The 18,163-nt window shown below is 44.7% G+C and overlaps 1 protein-coding gene across 4 annotated transcripts in view; it reads left to right on the top strand.

Moving 5' to 3' along the window:
* Positions 1 to 18,163, top strand: part of B3GAT2 (beta-1,3-glucuronyltransferase 2) — a 55,458-nt gene that overhangs the window by 24,162 nt on the left and 13,133 nt on the right. For 2 of the 4 annotated variants that reach the window (XM_070245778.1, XM_023625157.2), the window contains exon 2: positions 241 to 385. In XM_070245778.1, the coding sequence (XP_070101879.1) occupies positions 241 to 385 (145 nt within the window). Of the gene's footprint in view, positions 1 to 240; positions 386 to 1,619; positions 1,689 to 1,802; positions 2,138 to 18,163 lie in introns of all 4 variants that reach the window. The other 2 variants (XR_002802350.2, XR_011430094.1) reach the window with 2 other exon arrangements.

The following is an 18,163-nucleotide window of genomic DNA, read 5'->3' as shown; positions in this document are numbered from 1 at the left end:
TCTTTGGCCCTGAGCCACTGGCTGCGTCCAGGACCGATGGCCCTCACACAGCGATGGCCCTCAGCCACCAGAGACCAGGAGAAGGGGAGCCGCCAGCCAGCAGAAGGGTCCTGCAGGGAACTTGTGGTTTAGGGAATCTGCACGCCCCCTGCTCATTTCTGCTCTGTGGCTCCCTTCCTTTCCTCCCTTCAAGTTCTTTCCCTAAGGAAACTTTACCAAGTCTCTCTCCCCTTTTTGCAGATGCGAACAACGCGCAAGGTCTCTGTCTGGCCGGTGGGCTTGGTTGGCGGGCGACGCTACGAACGACCCTTGGTGGAGAACGGCAAAGTCGTTGGCTGGTACACGGGCTGGAGAGCAGACAGGCCCTTTGCCATCGACATGGCAGGTGAGGAGTGTGGAGGGTGGCATTTACCCTGCCTGAGTGCTCTTGCCGACACTCTGTTTGTGACAGGGCACTGGAGGGAGGCACCTTTGAAAGACCTGGAAAGGGATTTGAGCCAAAATATACCATATGCAGCAGATGAACTGTTTAACTAAACTTTCAAAACAGTTCTGTGGTCAGTTCAGGTGGAAGTGTTTTTTGGGGGTGATTGGGAAATCCTCTTTCCATTCCATCGTGTCAGCTGACCGTGCGGCCGGCCCTTCATCTAGGACGCATTATGGGCCAGGTCTGTCTGGGTTGGCGTTGGCGATTCAGGGCCTGGCTCCTGCCCCACGGGGCTCTGTCGACTGTACCTTTTGGTACCTCTCTCTAGAAGTCCAATTTGTTATATCTCATGCTTATTGATAAACTTAATAGTGATATGAAATTGACAAGCCAATCATTTTAATGCTCATTGATAAATTTAGTGCTTATTGATACATTTAATAGCTAAAATATGAAGTTGGATTACCATTTTCTCAGGCATTTATTAACTTTGAGTGTAACTGTCTTTTAATGGTTTTATTCTCTGACCAACCAACTGAATTGAGTAAGAACCATGGTAGACCACAAATTCTAAAGAGCTACTTCATCATAAAGTGACTCATTTTCTGTGGGTTATATAAAGTGATGCCTGTGATAACTGTGGAAGGATGCAGTTAGAAACATGAGGCTTAGAGGCAGAAAACGTCACTGACATCTATAACCTAGAAGATGAAGGCAGAAGAGCTTCAAAACTGCTCTCACCATCTTCAGCCCGGAGGCAGGGTCCGGCGGGCGGCCTCCTGTGCCTGGCCAATCTTGTGTGCATTTCCCGCTGCAGTCAGAACCCTGATGCTCAGCGTTCTGATGGGTGAAGGCCGTGTTCGGAACTGGATTCCCCACTTCTGTCTGACCACACTGTGAATTTGCAGGAGCGAGATGGTGAAGAATACTGGGAGTGAGAGCTGTGGGGCAAGCGCTCGTGGACAGCACTGTGATGGGTCTGTCACACTGTGTGACAGGAGAGGACAAACTGGGACGTTCTTACTCAGTGTTTAACAAACACTTCCTGCGGGCCCGTTTTGTGGGGCTGTGGCCTCTGACCCCTAGGACAGTCTAGGTCTCTTCCTCTGCCCAGGGCACCCTCTCCCACACCCCGTCTGCTTCCTGGGCTCTCCCTCCTCTTCTAACCCTCAACTTATGCTTCGGTCTTCAGTTCGTGCGGCCCCAGGGCTGAGCTGGCGTCTCGACCAGAGCGTTGACCTGAAGGCGGACGGAGAGGCAGGTGGGCCAGGCTGGGAAGGTCCCGAGGGTTCTCCAGGGAGGCCTGTCCTCGCTCGAGTCCGCGTTCGTGGCTCTGAATATGTCTTTTGATAATCAGATTCCTTCTGATCAGCAGGGTACCTTGAGCAGAAAACCTGGAGAATGTTGAGCAAAGTCTGGCTTCTCTGGGACCTGGCTTCTCCTGGGTAAAATGAGGCAGTGTCGCGAGTGACCGCCGAGGTCTTCTCCAGTGTATCCTTCCTGCTCTGGCTTCCCTCCTGGGAAGCTCGGACAACAGCCCGGGGCGCTGGGCTCTCGGAGGAGTCCTGACGGCTGAAGCAGCCCGCTGACAGATGTTTGGCTCTTCTCCTTCCCAGAGCCTTGTTTCAACACGATCCTCCAAGACACGTCCCTTACACAGGATCCCTTCCCGTCACTCTGCAAGGCCACTGCAGGGTGAGGGCGGCTCAGGTAACTCCTCCTGGACTTGAGGTAATAACCTGATGTAGAAGCTCAAGCATCCAGTGAACCCATTGAGTATTCCGCATTGGTCGCCCCACAGTCTGGATCCCAATAGTTAGAGCTAAAGTTCAAGAAAGGCACATGGGTTTGTGCATTAGGGCTGGCCCACGGCAAGATACTGATGCTCATTCACTGCCACATTCCCTGGGAAACTATTCTCCGTGACATAACTGACGTTTGGATTTTTCTGAGCATTTCAATATATTTGCATAATATAAGACCTGTCATAAAATATGAATGATTTGTATTAATTATCCTTGTTTTAAAATAGGAATAGCATTTCTATCTCTAAGGGAACAACCTTTGCCACGTTAAATGATTTCCTTCACTTCGCACATGAACGTGCTTTGCAAATTAGTTTTCAGTAAGTTACTGATATTTTTGGAAGCCGTTAACTGAGACTGGTTTGGTTGATAAGATAATGATTCTGATTTTGAGGCATTTTGTTCTCATTCTAAAACTTGAAAAGTCCCGGCTTATTTAGGCCCCATGGAAGATTCGTTGCTCCTCTGTGGGGAGAGGGGAGGGCCTTGTGGACCTCCGTGTCCAGTGGCGCTTCCCGCTCATTTTCAAGTTGCACAAACACTCACGATTTCCAGAAGAGAGAGGGAAGCTGGGAGCCGTCTTCCCTGCCGTGCCCTCGTGGACGAGGAGTGCTGCTTATGAGGGGGTCTGTGATCGCGGAGGGAGAGCGCTGCGTGCGAGCTGGGTCCCTCCTGGATTTCCACAGCTGATTAAGAAATGTGGAGCTTAGAGCCAAACGTAACATTTCCACAGCTGTCCTGCTTTGGTGGGGGGGGGGGGGGCGCAGACACTGAGCAGATTTGGTGGGAGCCCCTCAGGGTCTGACCAGCTTGTACTCCTGTGAAGTCGGCCCAGCTCAGCACGAGCCGCCCATTCGAGCGTCAAGCGTTGGGACCGCCGTGCTGTGTCGTCCAAGGAGTTTGACTTAGTGTCTGTCCGTATTCTGCCACATTGGACTTTGTAGATGCTGTTTTTGCTCTCAGATGAGAAAACATTATTTTGAAATTATATGCAAAACGTTAGTGGCAGAAGTAAAGATTATTTCTGTTGTACTGGGCGGAAAAAAAAATTTCTGATGATTAATCCTGGAAAAGAACTTAAGATGCTGACCCACAGATGGAAGGAAGGCATCGGGGCCGCCCCGCGCTGGCAGCAGTGGCAGGTGGCGTCTGCGGTTGGTCAGTGGCTGCACTGCTCTGCCAAGCCATTGGGACCTGGCTGGTCTGTGCCCTGGGCTTCAGTCGCTACACCTCGGGCACTGACCGCTGGCGGGCTCTGAGTGACTGAAAGCGAGGCAGTCCAGGCATTTGTTAGCTCTGTTTTGAAGTCAGGGAGTTACTTTCAAGTGACGCTCACTTCCAGAGAGGTGTCAATAAGAGCGTTGCTTGAAAGAACTGAGCTTAAAGTAATCTTCAGCTGTGCCAAGAGGGGTAGATTTGCTCCCATTCAGAACCTAAGGCTGCGATAATTTATTCTGAGCTCTCAACATTTGCATGCACTTTATTCTTAACTTGAGAAGGTGGCAGACAGGGCGCTGTCCTCCTTCAATGATAGTGTATATGGTTCCCAGTCAAGTGCCTGGCACACAGTAGGGATTCTGTTCCAGTAAAAATCCAACTGGGTGCACTGTCGTTCAGCTCTGGCACTGACCCCCCAGAGTTAGCACAGACCCGCAAGTTAGAGGGCACGGTCCCTCTCAAGACTGCCCTTAGTTCAGACACCAGCCACACTGTGGGGCTTCCCAGGCCGTCTTCACTTTTGACCATGTGGCTATAAATTTGATGTTTCCCACAACCCTCTCGGGTTTGATAATTTTCTAGAAGGACTTGCAGAACTCAGGATGGCACTCTACTTATTATTACAGTTCTATTACAAAAGCTACAATTTAGGACCAGCCAGTGGAGAGACCCGTAGGGTGAGGTCTGTGACAGCAGGCAGAGCCTCTGTGCTTTTCCTGTGGAATCAGGCTGCCTCGCCCTGCCAGCACATTAATGTGCTCACAGCCCAGGGAGCTCCACTGAGCTTCTGCGTTCAGAGTTTTTACTGCAGCTGCATCACGTAGGCATGATTGACCAAATCAGCGGCCACGTGATTGAATTCAGTCTCTAGCTTCCATCCCCAGAGGTCAGGACGGCCCAAAGTGCCAACCCTCTAATCACATGGTTGGTTTTTCTGGTGACCAGCCCCATCCTGAAGCCATCCAGGGCCCACCACCAGCCACCCCATCAGCATTACAGAGTCACTCCTGTCACTTGGGAAATTCTAAGGGTTTGACAAGCTCCTTGCCAAGAACCTGGCAAAAAGGCCAGACAAGTTTTTTCTCAGACCCCAGGCTCAATAAGGGATAACTTTCCTGTCCTAAAGAAGAGTGTCTCCGGCAGCCCCTTTTATCATGCTTTCATCCACAAAGCAGAGGGGTGTGAAGTGGTGTGTCACGGTCACTTTCAGCTTTGCCTGTGGACTTCACTTTCAGCTTTGCCTGTGGACTTCATCAGGACTGATAAAAATGAGACGTGGTTGTCAAGTGATAAAACTGTTTCTCAGGTGTGGTTTCCAGAGGGATGGGAAGTCTCTTGGTGTTGTGGCCTGGAGTCCTGTGGCGTGGGTGTGATGAAGCCCTGGGAACGGACAAGCTCCCAGGGAGGCCTGTGGTGGCCTAGGATTGCGTCCTGGGAGCAGTCATTTAGAGTGGCTGCTGGTGGCGGGAGGCAGGGAAGGGAGGGCCAACGAGGGGGTTTTGGGATGGACTGGCCAGTAGTCCCTGGAGAGAAGAGGTGGACAAATCATGAGTTCAGTTCTTGGGAGGCCTCATGTCATGGATGTGGAAGACGAGGGTGCTGAGGTGGTGGTGGTGGAGAGTGTCCCCTCAGAATTTCAGCGGAATAAAGCTTTCCTTCAGGACTACGAACTTTGAAACCGGAAGTTTTCCCCGTGTCAGGGCAGTCGAGCAGACTTGGTAATGACCGTCTGTGGAGCACTGACCAGGCACCAGGGGCTCTTAGGCACCCTGTGCTTTCTTGCTTAGTCTCCACCCAACCCTGTGAATTGTCCTCACTTCAATATAAGGAAACCGAGGCCTGGACTGGCTGAGCCACTTGTCCGAGGTTGCAAGCAACAAGTGGTAGAGCTGGGATTCAAACTCGGGTCCACTTGTCTCCAGGGATGGCCCTGCCGCCGGGATGAATCCCACCTCACCAGTTTACAGCCAGTGGCTGAGTTCTTGGTCTCTGAGCCTCTGTGTTCTTCATCCGCAGAACAGGAAATGGAATTCTTCACAGAACAAGACCTCATATACGGAGCGCCTGGTTCCGTGTAGACACTCAAATGTGTCTCTGAACCAAGAAGCAAGATCAGACTGTGTGCCTGGGTTCGAGTGGCTCATACGAGTGTCCAGGGGATTCAGCTCAGTGCTGTGTGACTGATGAGCATGGGGGTCAGAGCCGTGCAGGCAGCTGTGGGGAGGGGGCTCACTGACCCCCAGGCCCCACGGGGCACACGCAGGCTGTACTGTCTCGGTTCCTCACCTGTAGGTTAGGGACCGGACACCTGCCTCCTGGGTTATGCAAGGTTGAAAGGGGAGTAGACATGCACAGGAGTCCCTGCCGTTCTGTGAGTGTGGGAATCCTCACTGTGTAGAGCCTTTTCGGGTTTTCTTGAAGCTAATACTTGAGAACATGCAAACGCTTTGCTTTGGGCTCGTGATGAACTTCCTTCCTCTCCAGGCTGGTGGACCTGTGCTCAGCATCCTTCAGTGAATTAGCTCAGCATGCAGGATGACGTGGGGATGAACACTGGCCTTGCTTTACATAAAATACTCCAAAAAGAGAGTGATGAAAAACAAAAACTCAAAAAAAGATCGTTTAAAACTTGTCAAGAAGCAGATATGTGCTCATCTTCATAATTTCCCAGCTGAAAAACTAAACAAACAAACAAAAAGCGTTTGAGCTTTCCAAGGAAAACGCCATTGTGCGCCTAGACTTGGAGGCGTCCGGCGTGGCCTGTGTTCCAGCCCCTGCAGCTGAGGAGAGTTGTTCTCTGTACGCGTTACTGATGGCACCTGGCGGGATTCACAAGAATGTCTCATGTTTTCTAACCAGGTCACAAGGGGGAGAAATGTCCTTTTTCACCACCTTGACTTTCCTGGGACTCCCTCGGAGAGCATCGGTAGCTGGAATTTTCATCTGGAATCTATTAAAGACAGTTCATTGGTGTGAATAATAAGAATTGGGGACTGTTGCTGTGTTCCGCTCACCTGGGGGCCGGCACGCTGCCAGTTTTCCTCGGCACATAGGTTGGTGGCGCTGGCTACACACTTCTCTGTGCTGGCTTCAGAAGCTGAAGTTGGCTGGGTTCTTCCCCGGCCCCTGAGCAGCCACATCACCCTCGTCCCGAACACTGCACTTCAGTCCACCTCGTTTTAATTCCCTCAACCATGCCGACCTCCAGGGTCAGCCAAGCGCTGCCCCAGCTGATGGGCCTGGGGCCATCGAGAGTGGCACCTCTGCCCTCCAGCCCAGAACAAGGAATGTCACCTTGTCTTCCCGTGTTTGCTGGCTGATTTCCAGTCACCTTTCAAGACTCTATTGGTGCAGGAACTGCTTTCTCTGGGAAGTTGGTTCTGATTTTCCATCCAGTGTGGATGGTGCTCTGACATGTTCCCCTAGCGTCCTGCACTTATGCATGTGTCCTCGTGGTGGCGCTGATGTCAGTGTCCCGCCTGCTGATGCCTCCTCTGCTACCTGAGCTCCGCTGGGGGACCTCCCGCTCATCCGTCTCCCTGCGTCTCCAGGCCTCGCAGCATCCCTCGTAATGGTTGCTGAATTCATGATTTTAACTTGTCTTTCTTTTCTACTTCAAGGATTATCAAAACTAAAAGTTTTGCAGCTTGTTATTCCTTCTGAGACCACATTGCCATTATTTCTTAATGGTGAGATTAAAAAAAAAAGGAGGATCTGGAGCTGTATTCCAGGAGCCCTCTAAGGAGGGTCCAGTTGTGTGGGTCTTACCCTGCTACACATCAGAACCCCCTAGGGAACTTGGCACAAACACCCGAAGCTGGGCTCCATTTTGGATCAATTAGGACGTACTCTCTGGGCGGGGGGCCTGGTGTTGGGGGGGGGGTGCTTTTTAAGTCTCAGTGACTGTAGAGTGCAGCCAGAGACAAGAACGGCTGGTGTAGGTGGTCAGAGCTACTCGTGCTCCTTGCTGTAGTTCATTGTAGTTTGTTAGTAGACACAGCCCCTTCCATGGCCCCACCGAGTCAGTCTGGGGGTTTGAGGTAGGATAGCCTCATGCTACCAAAAGTGTGCGAATGCTCCATAGAATTATTTCCATTGGTCAAGCAAGAAGAGAATTTGAGCACAAGGGAGTTTTTTAAATCCTAACAGCTGAAAAGCACCACCAACCATAGAAAAGACCACCTGTATTCACTGGGAATGCAAGTTTATTTTTTTATTGTGGTAAAATTTACCATTTTAACCATTTTAAGTGTACAGTGGCATTAAGAACATTCACATTGTGCCACCATCACAGCCATCCATCTCCAGAACTTTCTCATCATTGCAAACTGAAACTCTGCCCCATTAAACGCTGACCCCTGCCCCACCCCTGGCCCTGGGAACCACCGTTCTCTGTGTCTGTGAGCTGACTGCTCTGGGTCCCTCACAGACCTGCAGTTGTCTCACGTTTGTCCTTCGTGTCTGGCTTGTTTCACTTAGCGTGATGTCGTCAGGGTTCATCCATGTTGTAACGTGTCAGAAGTGCCTCCTTTTTAAGGCTGAGTAGTATTTCGTTGCAGGTATAGACAGCGTTTTGTTTATCCATTCACGCACTGATGGACACTGGGCTGTCTCCACCTTTTGGCTGTTGTGAACAGTGCTGCTGTGAATGTGAGTGTGCGGCTGCCTCTTCAAGTCCCTGCGTTCCGTTCTTTTGAGTACACACCTAGGAGCGGAATTGCTGGATTGCATGGTCATTGTATGTTTAATTTTTTTGAGGAACCACCGTACTTTTTTTCCACAGTGGCTGCATCACTTTACATTCCCATCAGCAATCCACATTCTCCGTGTCCTCACTCACTCTTGTCATTTTAAAATTATTTTCCCGTGTGTGCTGGGGTTTGGGGAACAGGAACATAGATGCCTTTCCCCGTGTTGTGCTGTATTTTCTGGGTTGGGCCAGAGCAGCGTGTGTGGCACAGTCAGTGGTGCTCATGGATAATGTAAAGCAGCAAGTCTCCCAGGCGACAAAGGAGGAAACGGTGGTTCTTAGACAGGCGGCGCCAGGCCCGTGCATCCTGCCCTGCCCAGCGTACGCAGCCATGGGTCACTGCCCATCAGTCTGTCTGGCCATCGAGCCGACAGAACCACGTCCCCCTGTAGCATCAGGATGAGGTTTGCCTTGGTTCCCTCCACCAACTGACTCGAGTCAGTCATGGGTATTTTTAGTTTTCAGTTAATTAAGCCTCCTTAATTTAACTTTTATTCTTAGGATCAAGTTTTCCATCCTTGTTCAGCCTCCTGATTGTTCCCTTAGAAGATTTGGTTTTCTACGATACTTTATTGTTTTCAGAGTAGAGATTTAAATGAACCATTTATAAATTAAATAAAGAATACTTCCTAGAAAGGAAGATCGTTTAATTTTTTCCACAAAGAACAATGGCTGCTAAATGGCTTTTGAGGAGTTTTCAAAACTAGACAAGAAGTTTTAAAAAATGGTTTACCCTGAAGCAGTCACAAAGTCTCCGGCAGTGTTCAGGAGCAGATTAACAGGCCTACCTAACAGCAGGGCCAGGCTTCATGCCTTCTCTGCACCGGAAGAAAATGATTCTAAAGGATAATTGGAAGTAAACCTGGACAGCTATAGTTCTGTCTGGCCCTCAGGAAGCAGAGGACTGGGAAGGAGTCTGTATCCCGTCCTTAGAGAGCACGTCATGACATGCGAGCATCCAGTCTCAGAACCAAGGACGTCTGTAGTTGAACACCTGCATCAAACAGTGGGAACCTGAAGATGACGGTAAATAAGGACACATTCCTTTTATGTAGCCTTCTTTTCTGCTTTCTGTATCTGATTTAAATCTGGTAAAAATGATTCCTAAAACACTACCATTAACGTATTTGTTTTTCAGTTCGCTAGTTCTGAGATGCCAAGGCTGGAAGGTACAAGATGAGGGAAAAAAAGCACTTACGTAGCAGGCTTCCATTTTCACCTTCGTGCCCTACATGCTGTGGCTTTTTCTTCCACGCTTATGTGTGTCAAAGGGTGATAATGGGTTTGGGGGGTGTGAAAAAGAGAAAGGCAGTGACATCATTGGAAACAGTGAGTAAGGGCCTCCAAATATCCACTCCTCCATAAAAAACACGAGAATACTGGCAAAAATTGTCAAAATCACCTCCTTTAGAACGGTGGAAGTTAACCAGAGGTGTGCAACAACCTGGAGAGTGTTTACTCAAGAATAATGGCTAATCTTGGAAAGAGCAGTGAGCACCGCAGTGTTTCAGGCTGCCCTACTCCCACCCCCTTCCCCAGCTCTATGGTCACCATGACAGCCAAGAGCCCTGCAGTCGTGGTGGACGCAGCAGCCACTGACGCTAGCAGTCCCTGGAAGGGGAGGACAGGGTTGGAACTCACTCAAGCTCCATTCTAGAACTGCCATTGTGTGCCCAGCAGTTCCCTAGAAAAACCCCGTCCACAGGCTTGTCTTTATCTGACCTCACTCAGAGCTCACCCAATGCAAACAGCCTTTTCCCTAGCAGTATTTGTCAAAAACAAAACCAAAACAAGCAAAAACTAAAAACAAACCATTGATTTTTACCCTCACTGCTCCCTGAGGCAAGGATAACAGTTGTGAAAAACAGTAAGCTAAGCAAAACATTTGAAAGAAAACGCCAGGAGAATATTTCATTCCATAGAGGGCTTTAAAAAGTCCTGATGTCTTTCTGGGATTCTTGAAGGTCATGTGGATGTGTAGGTCTGTGTACACATGTTCAAAAACCTTACAAGGCCCTGGGTTCTGACCTCGGGCTGAGCTTGCGCCTCTGTGCAAGCAGGAGGTGAAGGCTAGGCCAGAGCTGTGAACCGCCCGGCTGACCCTGGAAGTGCCCAACAAGCACACAGAGCCCCTTGGCAAAGAGCGAGAGACTCTTTGGTTCCAGGCATTTTAGGAAGTCTGTGCCCAATATTTAGCTGACCTCTAAGCTAACTGAGCAGAGACTTCAGTGGCCACACAGAGCAAAGAACACAGACATTACCGCGTTAGTTCAAGAAAGTCACTAAACAAACAGTAACAACAACAACAAACCCTAGAGAGGGGAGAGAATCTGATTCGAGTGGCCGTGTTATGTCACATAAAATGTCCAGTCTTCAACAGGAAAGTACAAGACATGCAAAGAAACAAAGCGTGGTCAGCACACAGGAAAGCAGTCAGTGGAAACTGTCTCTGAGAAAGTCCACACATTGTACTTACTAGGTAAACACTTTTTATTGAGGTAAAATTGGCATACAACATCATATAAGTTTCAGGTGTACAGCATTATAATTTGATATTTGTATACACTACAAAGTGACCACCCACCATAAGCCTGGTTACCACCCATCACCATACAATTGACCCCCTTCACCCATTTTGCCCACCCCCCAACCCCCTTTCCCTCTGGTAACCACCAATCTGTTCTATCTATGAGTTTGTTTTTTAGATTCCACATATAAGTGAAATCATATTGTATTTGTCTTTCTCCATCTGACTTATTTCATTTAGCATAATATCCTCAAGGTCCATCCATGTTGTCACAAATGGCGATACTTCTTTTTATGGCTGCATAGTATCCCATTGTATATATATACCACATCTTCTTTATCCATTCATCCATTCAGTGGACACTTAGATTGTTTCTAAGTCTTGGTTATTGTAAATAATGCTGCAATAAACATAGGGGCACATATCTTTTCAAACTAGTGTTTTATTATTCTTAGGATAAATAACCAGAAGTAGGATAGCTGGATTGTATGGTAGTTCTATTCTTAATTTTTCGAGGAACCTCCATTCTGTTTTCCATAGTGGCTGCACCAATTTACATTCCCACCAACTGCACGAGGGTTCCCTTTTCTCCACATCCTCACCAGCACTTGTTATTTCTTGTCTTTTTGATAATAGCCATTCTGACAGGTGTGAGGTGATGTCTCATTGTGGTTTTGATTTGTATTTCCCTGATAATTAGTGATGGTGTGTTTCATGTGCCTGTTGGCCATTTGTATGTCTTTGGAAAAACGTCTGTTCAGATCCTCTGCCCATTTTTTAATAGGGTCGTTTGTTTTCTGTTGTTGAGCTGTATGTGTTCTTTATATATTTTGGATATTAACTGCTTATTAGATATGATTTGCAAATATCTTCTCCCCTTCAGTACGTTGCCTTTTCATTTTGATGATAGTTTCCTTCGCTGTGCAGAAGCTTCTTGGTTCGATGTAGTTCCACTTGTTTATTTTTGCTCTTGTTTCCCTTGCCATTGGAGTCAGATCAAAAAAAAGCATTGCTAAGACTGACGTCAAGAAGCTTAGGGCCTATGTTTCCTTCTGGGTTCAGGTCTTATATTCAATTCTTTAATCCATTTCGATTGAATTTTTGTGTAGGGTGTAAGTTAGTGATCCAGTTTCATTCTTTTACATGTGGCTGTCCAATGTTCCCAGCAACATTTATTGGAGAGTGTCTTTTCCCCATTTTATATTCTTTCCTCCTGTATCATAAATTAATTGATCATATATGTATAGGTTTAATTCTGGGCTCTCAAGTCTGTTCTGTTGATCTGTGTCTGTTTTTTCTGCCAGTACCATACTGTTTTGATTAGTATAGTTGTAATATACTTTGAAATCAGGGAGTGTGATGCCTCAAGCTTTGTTCTTCTGTCTCAAGATTGCTTTGGTTATTTGGAGTCTTGTATAGTTCCATACAAATTGTAGAATTATTTATCTGGTTTTGTGAAAAATGCCACTGGAATTTTGATAGGGATTGCATTGAATCTGCTGTGGGTACTGTGGACATTTTAACAGTATTAATTTTTCTAATCTAATCTAATTTGTGTCTTCTTCAATTTCTTTTCAGTTTACAGGTCTTTCATCACTTTGGCTACATTTATTCCTAAGTATTTTCTTCTTTTTTGATGCAATTTTAAATGGGCTTTTCTTAATTTCTCTTTCTGATAGTTCATTATTAGTATATAGAAACATTACACAGTTCTGTTTATTGATTTTGTATCCTGCCTGTATTTGTATCCTGTCTGTATTTCAACTTTACTGAATTCATTTATTCTAACAGTTTTTTGGTGGAGTCTTTAAGGTTTTCTGTATATAGTCATTGTCACCTGCAAAGAGTGTTTTACTTCTTCCTGATTTGGATGCCTTTTATTTGTTTTTCTTGCCTAATGGCTGTGGCTAGACTTCCAATACTATATGGAGTAAAAGTGTGAGGGTGGGCATCTTGTCTTGTCCTGATGTTACAGGAAAAGCTTTCAGCTTTTCACCATTGAACATGATGCTAGCTGTGGGCTTGTCATATATGGCCTTTGTTATGTTGAGGTATGTTCCCTCTATATGCACTTTGTTAAGTTTTTCTCATAAATGGATGTTGAACTTTCTCAAATGCTTTTTCTGCATCTATTGAGATGATACCATTTTTATTGCAGATGTTGAACCATCCCTGCACCCCTGGAGTAAATCCCACTTGATCATGGTGTATGATCCTTTTAATGTCTTGCTGAATTCAGTTTGCTGATATTTTGTTGAGGGTTTTTGCATCTGTGTTCATCAGGAATATTGGCCTGCAATCTTCCCTTTTTGTGGTATCCTTGTCTGGTTTCGGTATCAGGGTAATGCTGGCTTTGTAAAATGAGTTGGAAACATTTTCTTCTCTTCAATTTTTTGGAAGAGTTTAAGAAGGATTGGTATTAAATCTTTTTTGAATGTTTGGTAGAATTCACCACTGAAGCCATCTGGTCCTCAACTTTTGTTTGTTTGGAGATTTTTTATTACTGATTCAATCTCCTTGTTAGTAATTCTTCTATTCACATTTTCTATTTTTTCATGATTATTTTGGAAGATTGTATGTTTCTAGGACTTTATCCATCTTTTTCTAGGTTGTCAATTTGTTGGCATATAATTGTTCATAGTAGTCTCTTATGATCTCTTGTGTTTCTGTGGTATCAGTTGTAACTTCTCTTTCATTTCTGATTTTATTTATTTGAACCCTCTCTTTTTTTCTTGGTGAGTTTAGCTAAAGGTTTGTCAGTTTTATCTTTTCAAAGAACCAGCTCTTAGTTTCATTGATCTTTTCTATTTTTTTGTCTGCATTTCATTTATTTCCACTCTGAAATTTGTTATTTTTTTTCCTTCTACTAACTTTGGGCTTTGAGTTTTCTTCTTTTTCTAGATCCTGTAGGTATGAAGTTAGATTGTTTATTTGAGACTTTTCTTGTTTCTTGAGATAGGCCTGTATCACTATGAACTTCTCTCTTTTAACTGCTTTTGCTGCATCCCATAGATTTTGATATGTTGCACTTCCATTTTCATTTGTCTCAAGATATTTTTTGATCTCTCCTTTGATTTCTTTGTTGACCCATTGGTTTTTCAGTAGCATATTGTTTAACCTCCACATATTGATAATTTTTTTCAGTTTTCTTTTTGTGATTGATTTCCAGTTTCATACCATTGTGGCATGAAAAGATGCTTCGTATGATTTCAGTCTTCTTAAATTTATTGAGACTCATTTTCTGCAGTGCCATATGATCTGTCTCGGAGAATGTTCCATGTGTGCCTGAGAAAAATGTGTATTCTGCTGCTTTTGGATGGAATGTTTTGTATATATGTGTTAAGTCCATCTGTTCTAATGTGTCATTTAAGGCCGCTGTTTCCTTATTGATTTCTGTCTGGATGATCTATCCAGTGATGCAAGTCGGGTATTAAAGTCTCCTACTCTTATTGTTGCTGTTGACTTCTCCCTTTAGGTCTGTTAATATTTGCTTTACATATTTAGGTGCTCCTATGTTGGGTGCATAATTATTTATGAATGTTGTATGTTCGTGTTGGACTGGCCCCTTTATCATTCTCTAACGCCCATCTTTGTCTTTTATGACAGTCTTTGTTTTAAAGTCTGTTTTGTCTACGTAGAGCTACCCTAGCTTTCTTTTAGTTACCATGTGCAAGAAACATCTTTTTCCATACCTTCGCTTTCAGTCTGTGTGTGTCTGTTCATCTGAAGTGAGTCTCTTGTACACAGCACATAGATGGGTCTTGTTTTTTTAATCCATTAAGCCACTTTGTGTGTTTTGATTGGATACTTTAGTCCATTTACATTTGAAGTAATTATAGATAGGTATGTGCTTACTGCTGTTTTGTTAATTATTTTCTGGCTGTTTTGTAGTTCCTCTCTCTTCCTTTTTTCTTCTTTTGTTCTCTTTTCTTGTGGTTTGGTGCCTTTCTTTACTGTTATGTTTAGATTCTACTGTACATTATCATTATGTACTATAGGTTTTTACTTTGTGGTTCCCATGAGGCTACCATATATCAGCCTGTATATATACTGGTCTCTTTTAAGTTGATAGCAAATTAAGTTTGAACACATACTAAAACACACAGAATAAAACTCTACATTTTTACTCCCCCCACTCACATTTTATGTATTGGGTTTTTTTGTGTGTGTGTGAGGAAGATTCATCCTGAGCTAACATCCATTGCCAATCCTCCTCTTTTTTTTTGGTTGAGGAAGATTAGCCCTGAGCCAGCATCTGTGCCAATCTTCCTCTACTTTGTATGTGGGATGCCTCCACAGCATGGCTGATGAATGGAGTAGGTCCGCACCTGGGATCCAAACCTGTGAACTCGGGCCACCAAAGCAGAGCATGTGGAAATTTTAACCACTTGGCCATGGGCCCGGCCCCTACATTTTATGTTTTCAGTGTCACATTTTATCTGTTTTTATTTTGTGTATATCTTAATCAATTGTTCTAGTTTTATTTTTACTACTTTTGTTTTTTACCTTCATATTAGCTTTATAATTGATAAGTCTGCTACCTTTACTATATATTTACCTTTGCCAGTAAGATTTTCACTTTCTTGGTGAAATAGTTTCTTGTTACTAATTAGTGTCCTTTCTTTTCAGCTTAAAGGAGTCCCCTTAGCATTTCTTATAAGACCAGTTTGGTGGTAGTGAACTCTTTTAGCTTTTGCTTGTCTGGAAAACTCTTTCTCTCTCCTTTGATTCTGAATGACACCCTTGCCAAGTAGAGTATTTTTGCTTTCAGCACTTTGAATATGTCATACCACTCTCTTCTGGCCTGAACAGTTTCAGCTGAAAAATGTGCTTATAGTCTAATGCGGGTTCCCTTGTACATAACATGTTTTCCTCTTGCTGTTTTTAAGATTTTCTCTTTATCTTTTACTTTTGACATTTTGATTTATTGTGTCTTGGCGTGGATCTCTTTGGGGTCATTTTATTTGGGACTCTCTGGGCTTCTTGGACCTGGACATCTGTTTCCTTCCCCAGGGTAGGGAAATTTTCAGCTTATTTCTTAAAATAGGTTTTCTGTCCCTTTTTCTCTCTCTTCTCCTTCTGGGGCCCCTATAATTTGAATTTTCTTTTAGTTGTGATGTTGTTCCATAGGTCCTTTAAGCTATCTTGGCTTTTAAAAATCCTTCTTCCTTTTTGCTGCTCTGTTTGCATTGTGAGTTCCACTGCCCTGTCTTTCTGATCACTGATCCTTTCGTCTGCTTGTCTAATCTGCTGTTGAACCCCTATAGCGTATTTTTAGTTCAGTTATTCTTCAGCTCTGTGATTTCTGTTTGGAATTTTCTTATATTCTGTCCTTTTGTTGAAGTTCTCACTGTGTTCATCCATTTTTCTCCCAAGATCGGTGAGCATCTTTATGACCATTACTTTGAATTCTTTATCAGGTAAATTACTTATCTCTGTTTCCTTAAGGGTTTTTCCTGAGGTTTTGTCTTGTTCTTTCATTTAGAACATATCCCTCTGTTTCCTCATTTTGCATGACTCTCCATGTTTATTTCTGTGTTTTAGGTGAAACAGCTCTCCCCCATTCTTGAAGGAATGGTCACAGGAAGACTGAGAGTGTGCCTTGGTCTGTTGTCTGTGTGGTGCCCTGGTGGTGGTAGCCTGCCAACAAATGTCTCTCCGATTGTTTCAGTTTGGTAAGGGCCTAGAAATGCAGGGCCCCCAGCCACCAGTGCCAGGTGTTCAAGGGGCATCCACTGTTTACTGCGTGCACCCACAGGGTTTGGCAGGGCAGGGTCACGCCGTGGTAGAGTGCCAGGCCACAGCTGGGCTACAATGGAGCACCAGGCCAGGACAATTGGTGCCAGCAAGGTAGAAGGGAGAACACCAAAACGGAATCCACAAACACTGAGCTAGCAAGGTAGAATGAGAGTGCAAAAATGGCCCCTGCCAGCGATCCATCCCCAGTGGGAGTTCTAACAGACGCCCGCCCCTCAGCAGACACTTTAAGATTAGTTAGTGTATCTCCTTCACATACGGCCCAGATGCTTTCCACACTGCTGCATCTGTGCTGGGTCTTAGGGCAAGTGAGGCTGTGCATGAGCCCAAGAGCAGAGTCTCAGTTTCCTGCAGCCCTCTGGGTCTCCTCGATGTAAGCCCCGTGGGTTTTCAAAGCCAGATGTTCTGGGGGCTCCAGTGCAGATCTCAGGGGTTGGGGTGCGTGACGTTTTGGCAGGAGTGTGTCTCTGCCTCTTCTACCCATCGCAATGTGGCCTTTCTTTTGCCTCGAAAGAGCTGTTCAGCTAGTCTTTAGGTCTTTATCAGAGAGAATTGTTCCCTTTGTAGCCTAGAAATAGGCTATGGATATCTCTGTGGGAATAGGGGAACTCAGGATCTTCCTAGACCGCCATCTTGAGGTTTCTTGTTTAGACAAAGACTTTCAGTCAGCTATTTTAAATATATCCAGTCAACCAAAGGAAACCATGTCTAAATAACGAAAAAGAAATATGAGAATGATGTCTCATCCAATAGAGGATATAAAGAGGTAGAAATTATATTTTAAAAAAGGAATCAAGAAGAAATGCTGGAGTTGAAAAGTACAATAACAGAAATGGAAAATTCACTAGAGAGGCTCAGAGTAGAACTGAGAAGCTCAAAGAATCATAAAACTTGAAAGAAGGTAAATTGAGATGATTGAGTTTGAGGAGCATAAAGAAAAGAAAAATGAATAAAGCCTCAGAGACCTCTGGATGAAGAGTACCAATAAATGCATACTTGAGTCCCAGAAAGAGAAGGAAAGGACCAGAGAGAACAGTTGAAGAAATAATGGTTGAAAACTTCCAAAATTTGTATGAAAAACGTTAATCTACATACCCAAAAGCTTAATGGATTCCAAGTAGGATAAACTCAGAGATCCGCATGTAGACACATCAGAAGCAAATAGTTGAAAGCCAAAGATGAAGAGAATCTTGAGAGTAGCAAAAGAGAAGCAATTCATCACTTAGAAGTGATCATCAGTAAGACTGACAGCTAATTCCTCATCAGGAACCATGGAGGCCAGAAGGCAGTGAGGTGATATATTTAAAACACCAGAAAAAGAAAATTGTCAACCAAGAATTCTATATCCAGCAAAATTATCCTTCACAAATGAAGGAAAAATTAAGATATTCCCAATAAGTAAATGCCATGAATATTCACTGCCAGCATATATGTCCTACAAGACATACTAAAGGTAGTGCTTTAGACTGAAAGGATACTAGACAGTAACTCTAATCCACATTAACAAATAAGAACACCAGTAAAAGTAACTCCATAGATAAATTTAAAACAGTATAAAGGTAATGTTTACCTTTAACTGGTTTTTTTCTCCTCTCTGATTTAAAAGACAACTGCATGAAGCAATAATTAGAAATCTGGGTTGAGAGACATGCAATGTATGTAGATGTAATTTGTATGAC

The sequence above is a fragment of the Equus caballus genome, chromosome 20, assembly GCF_041296265.1.
Source record: "Equus caballus isolate H_3958 breed thoroughbred chromosome 20, TB-T2T, whole genome shotgun sequence".
Lineage (NCBI taxonomy): Eukaryota > Metazoa > Chordata > Mammalia > Perissodactyla > Equidae > Equus > Equus caballus.
The sequence above is the reverse complement of the archived record's forward strand: the minus strand, read 5'-3'. Positions and strand labels throughout refer to the sequence as shown.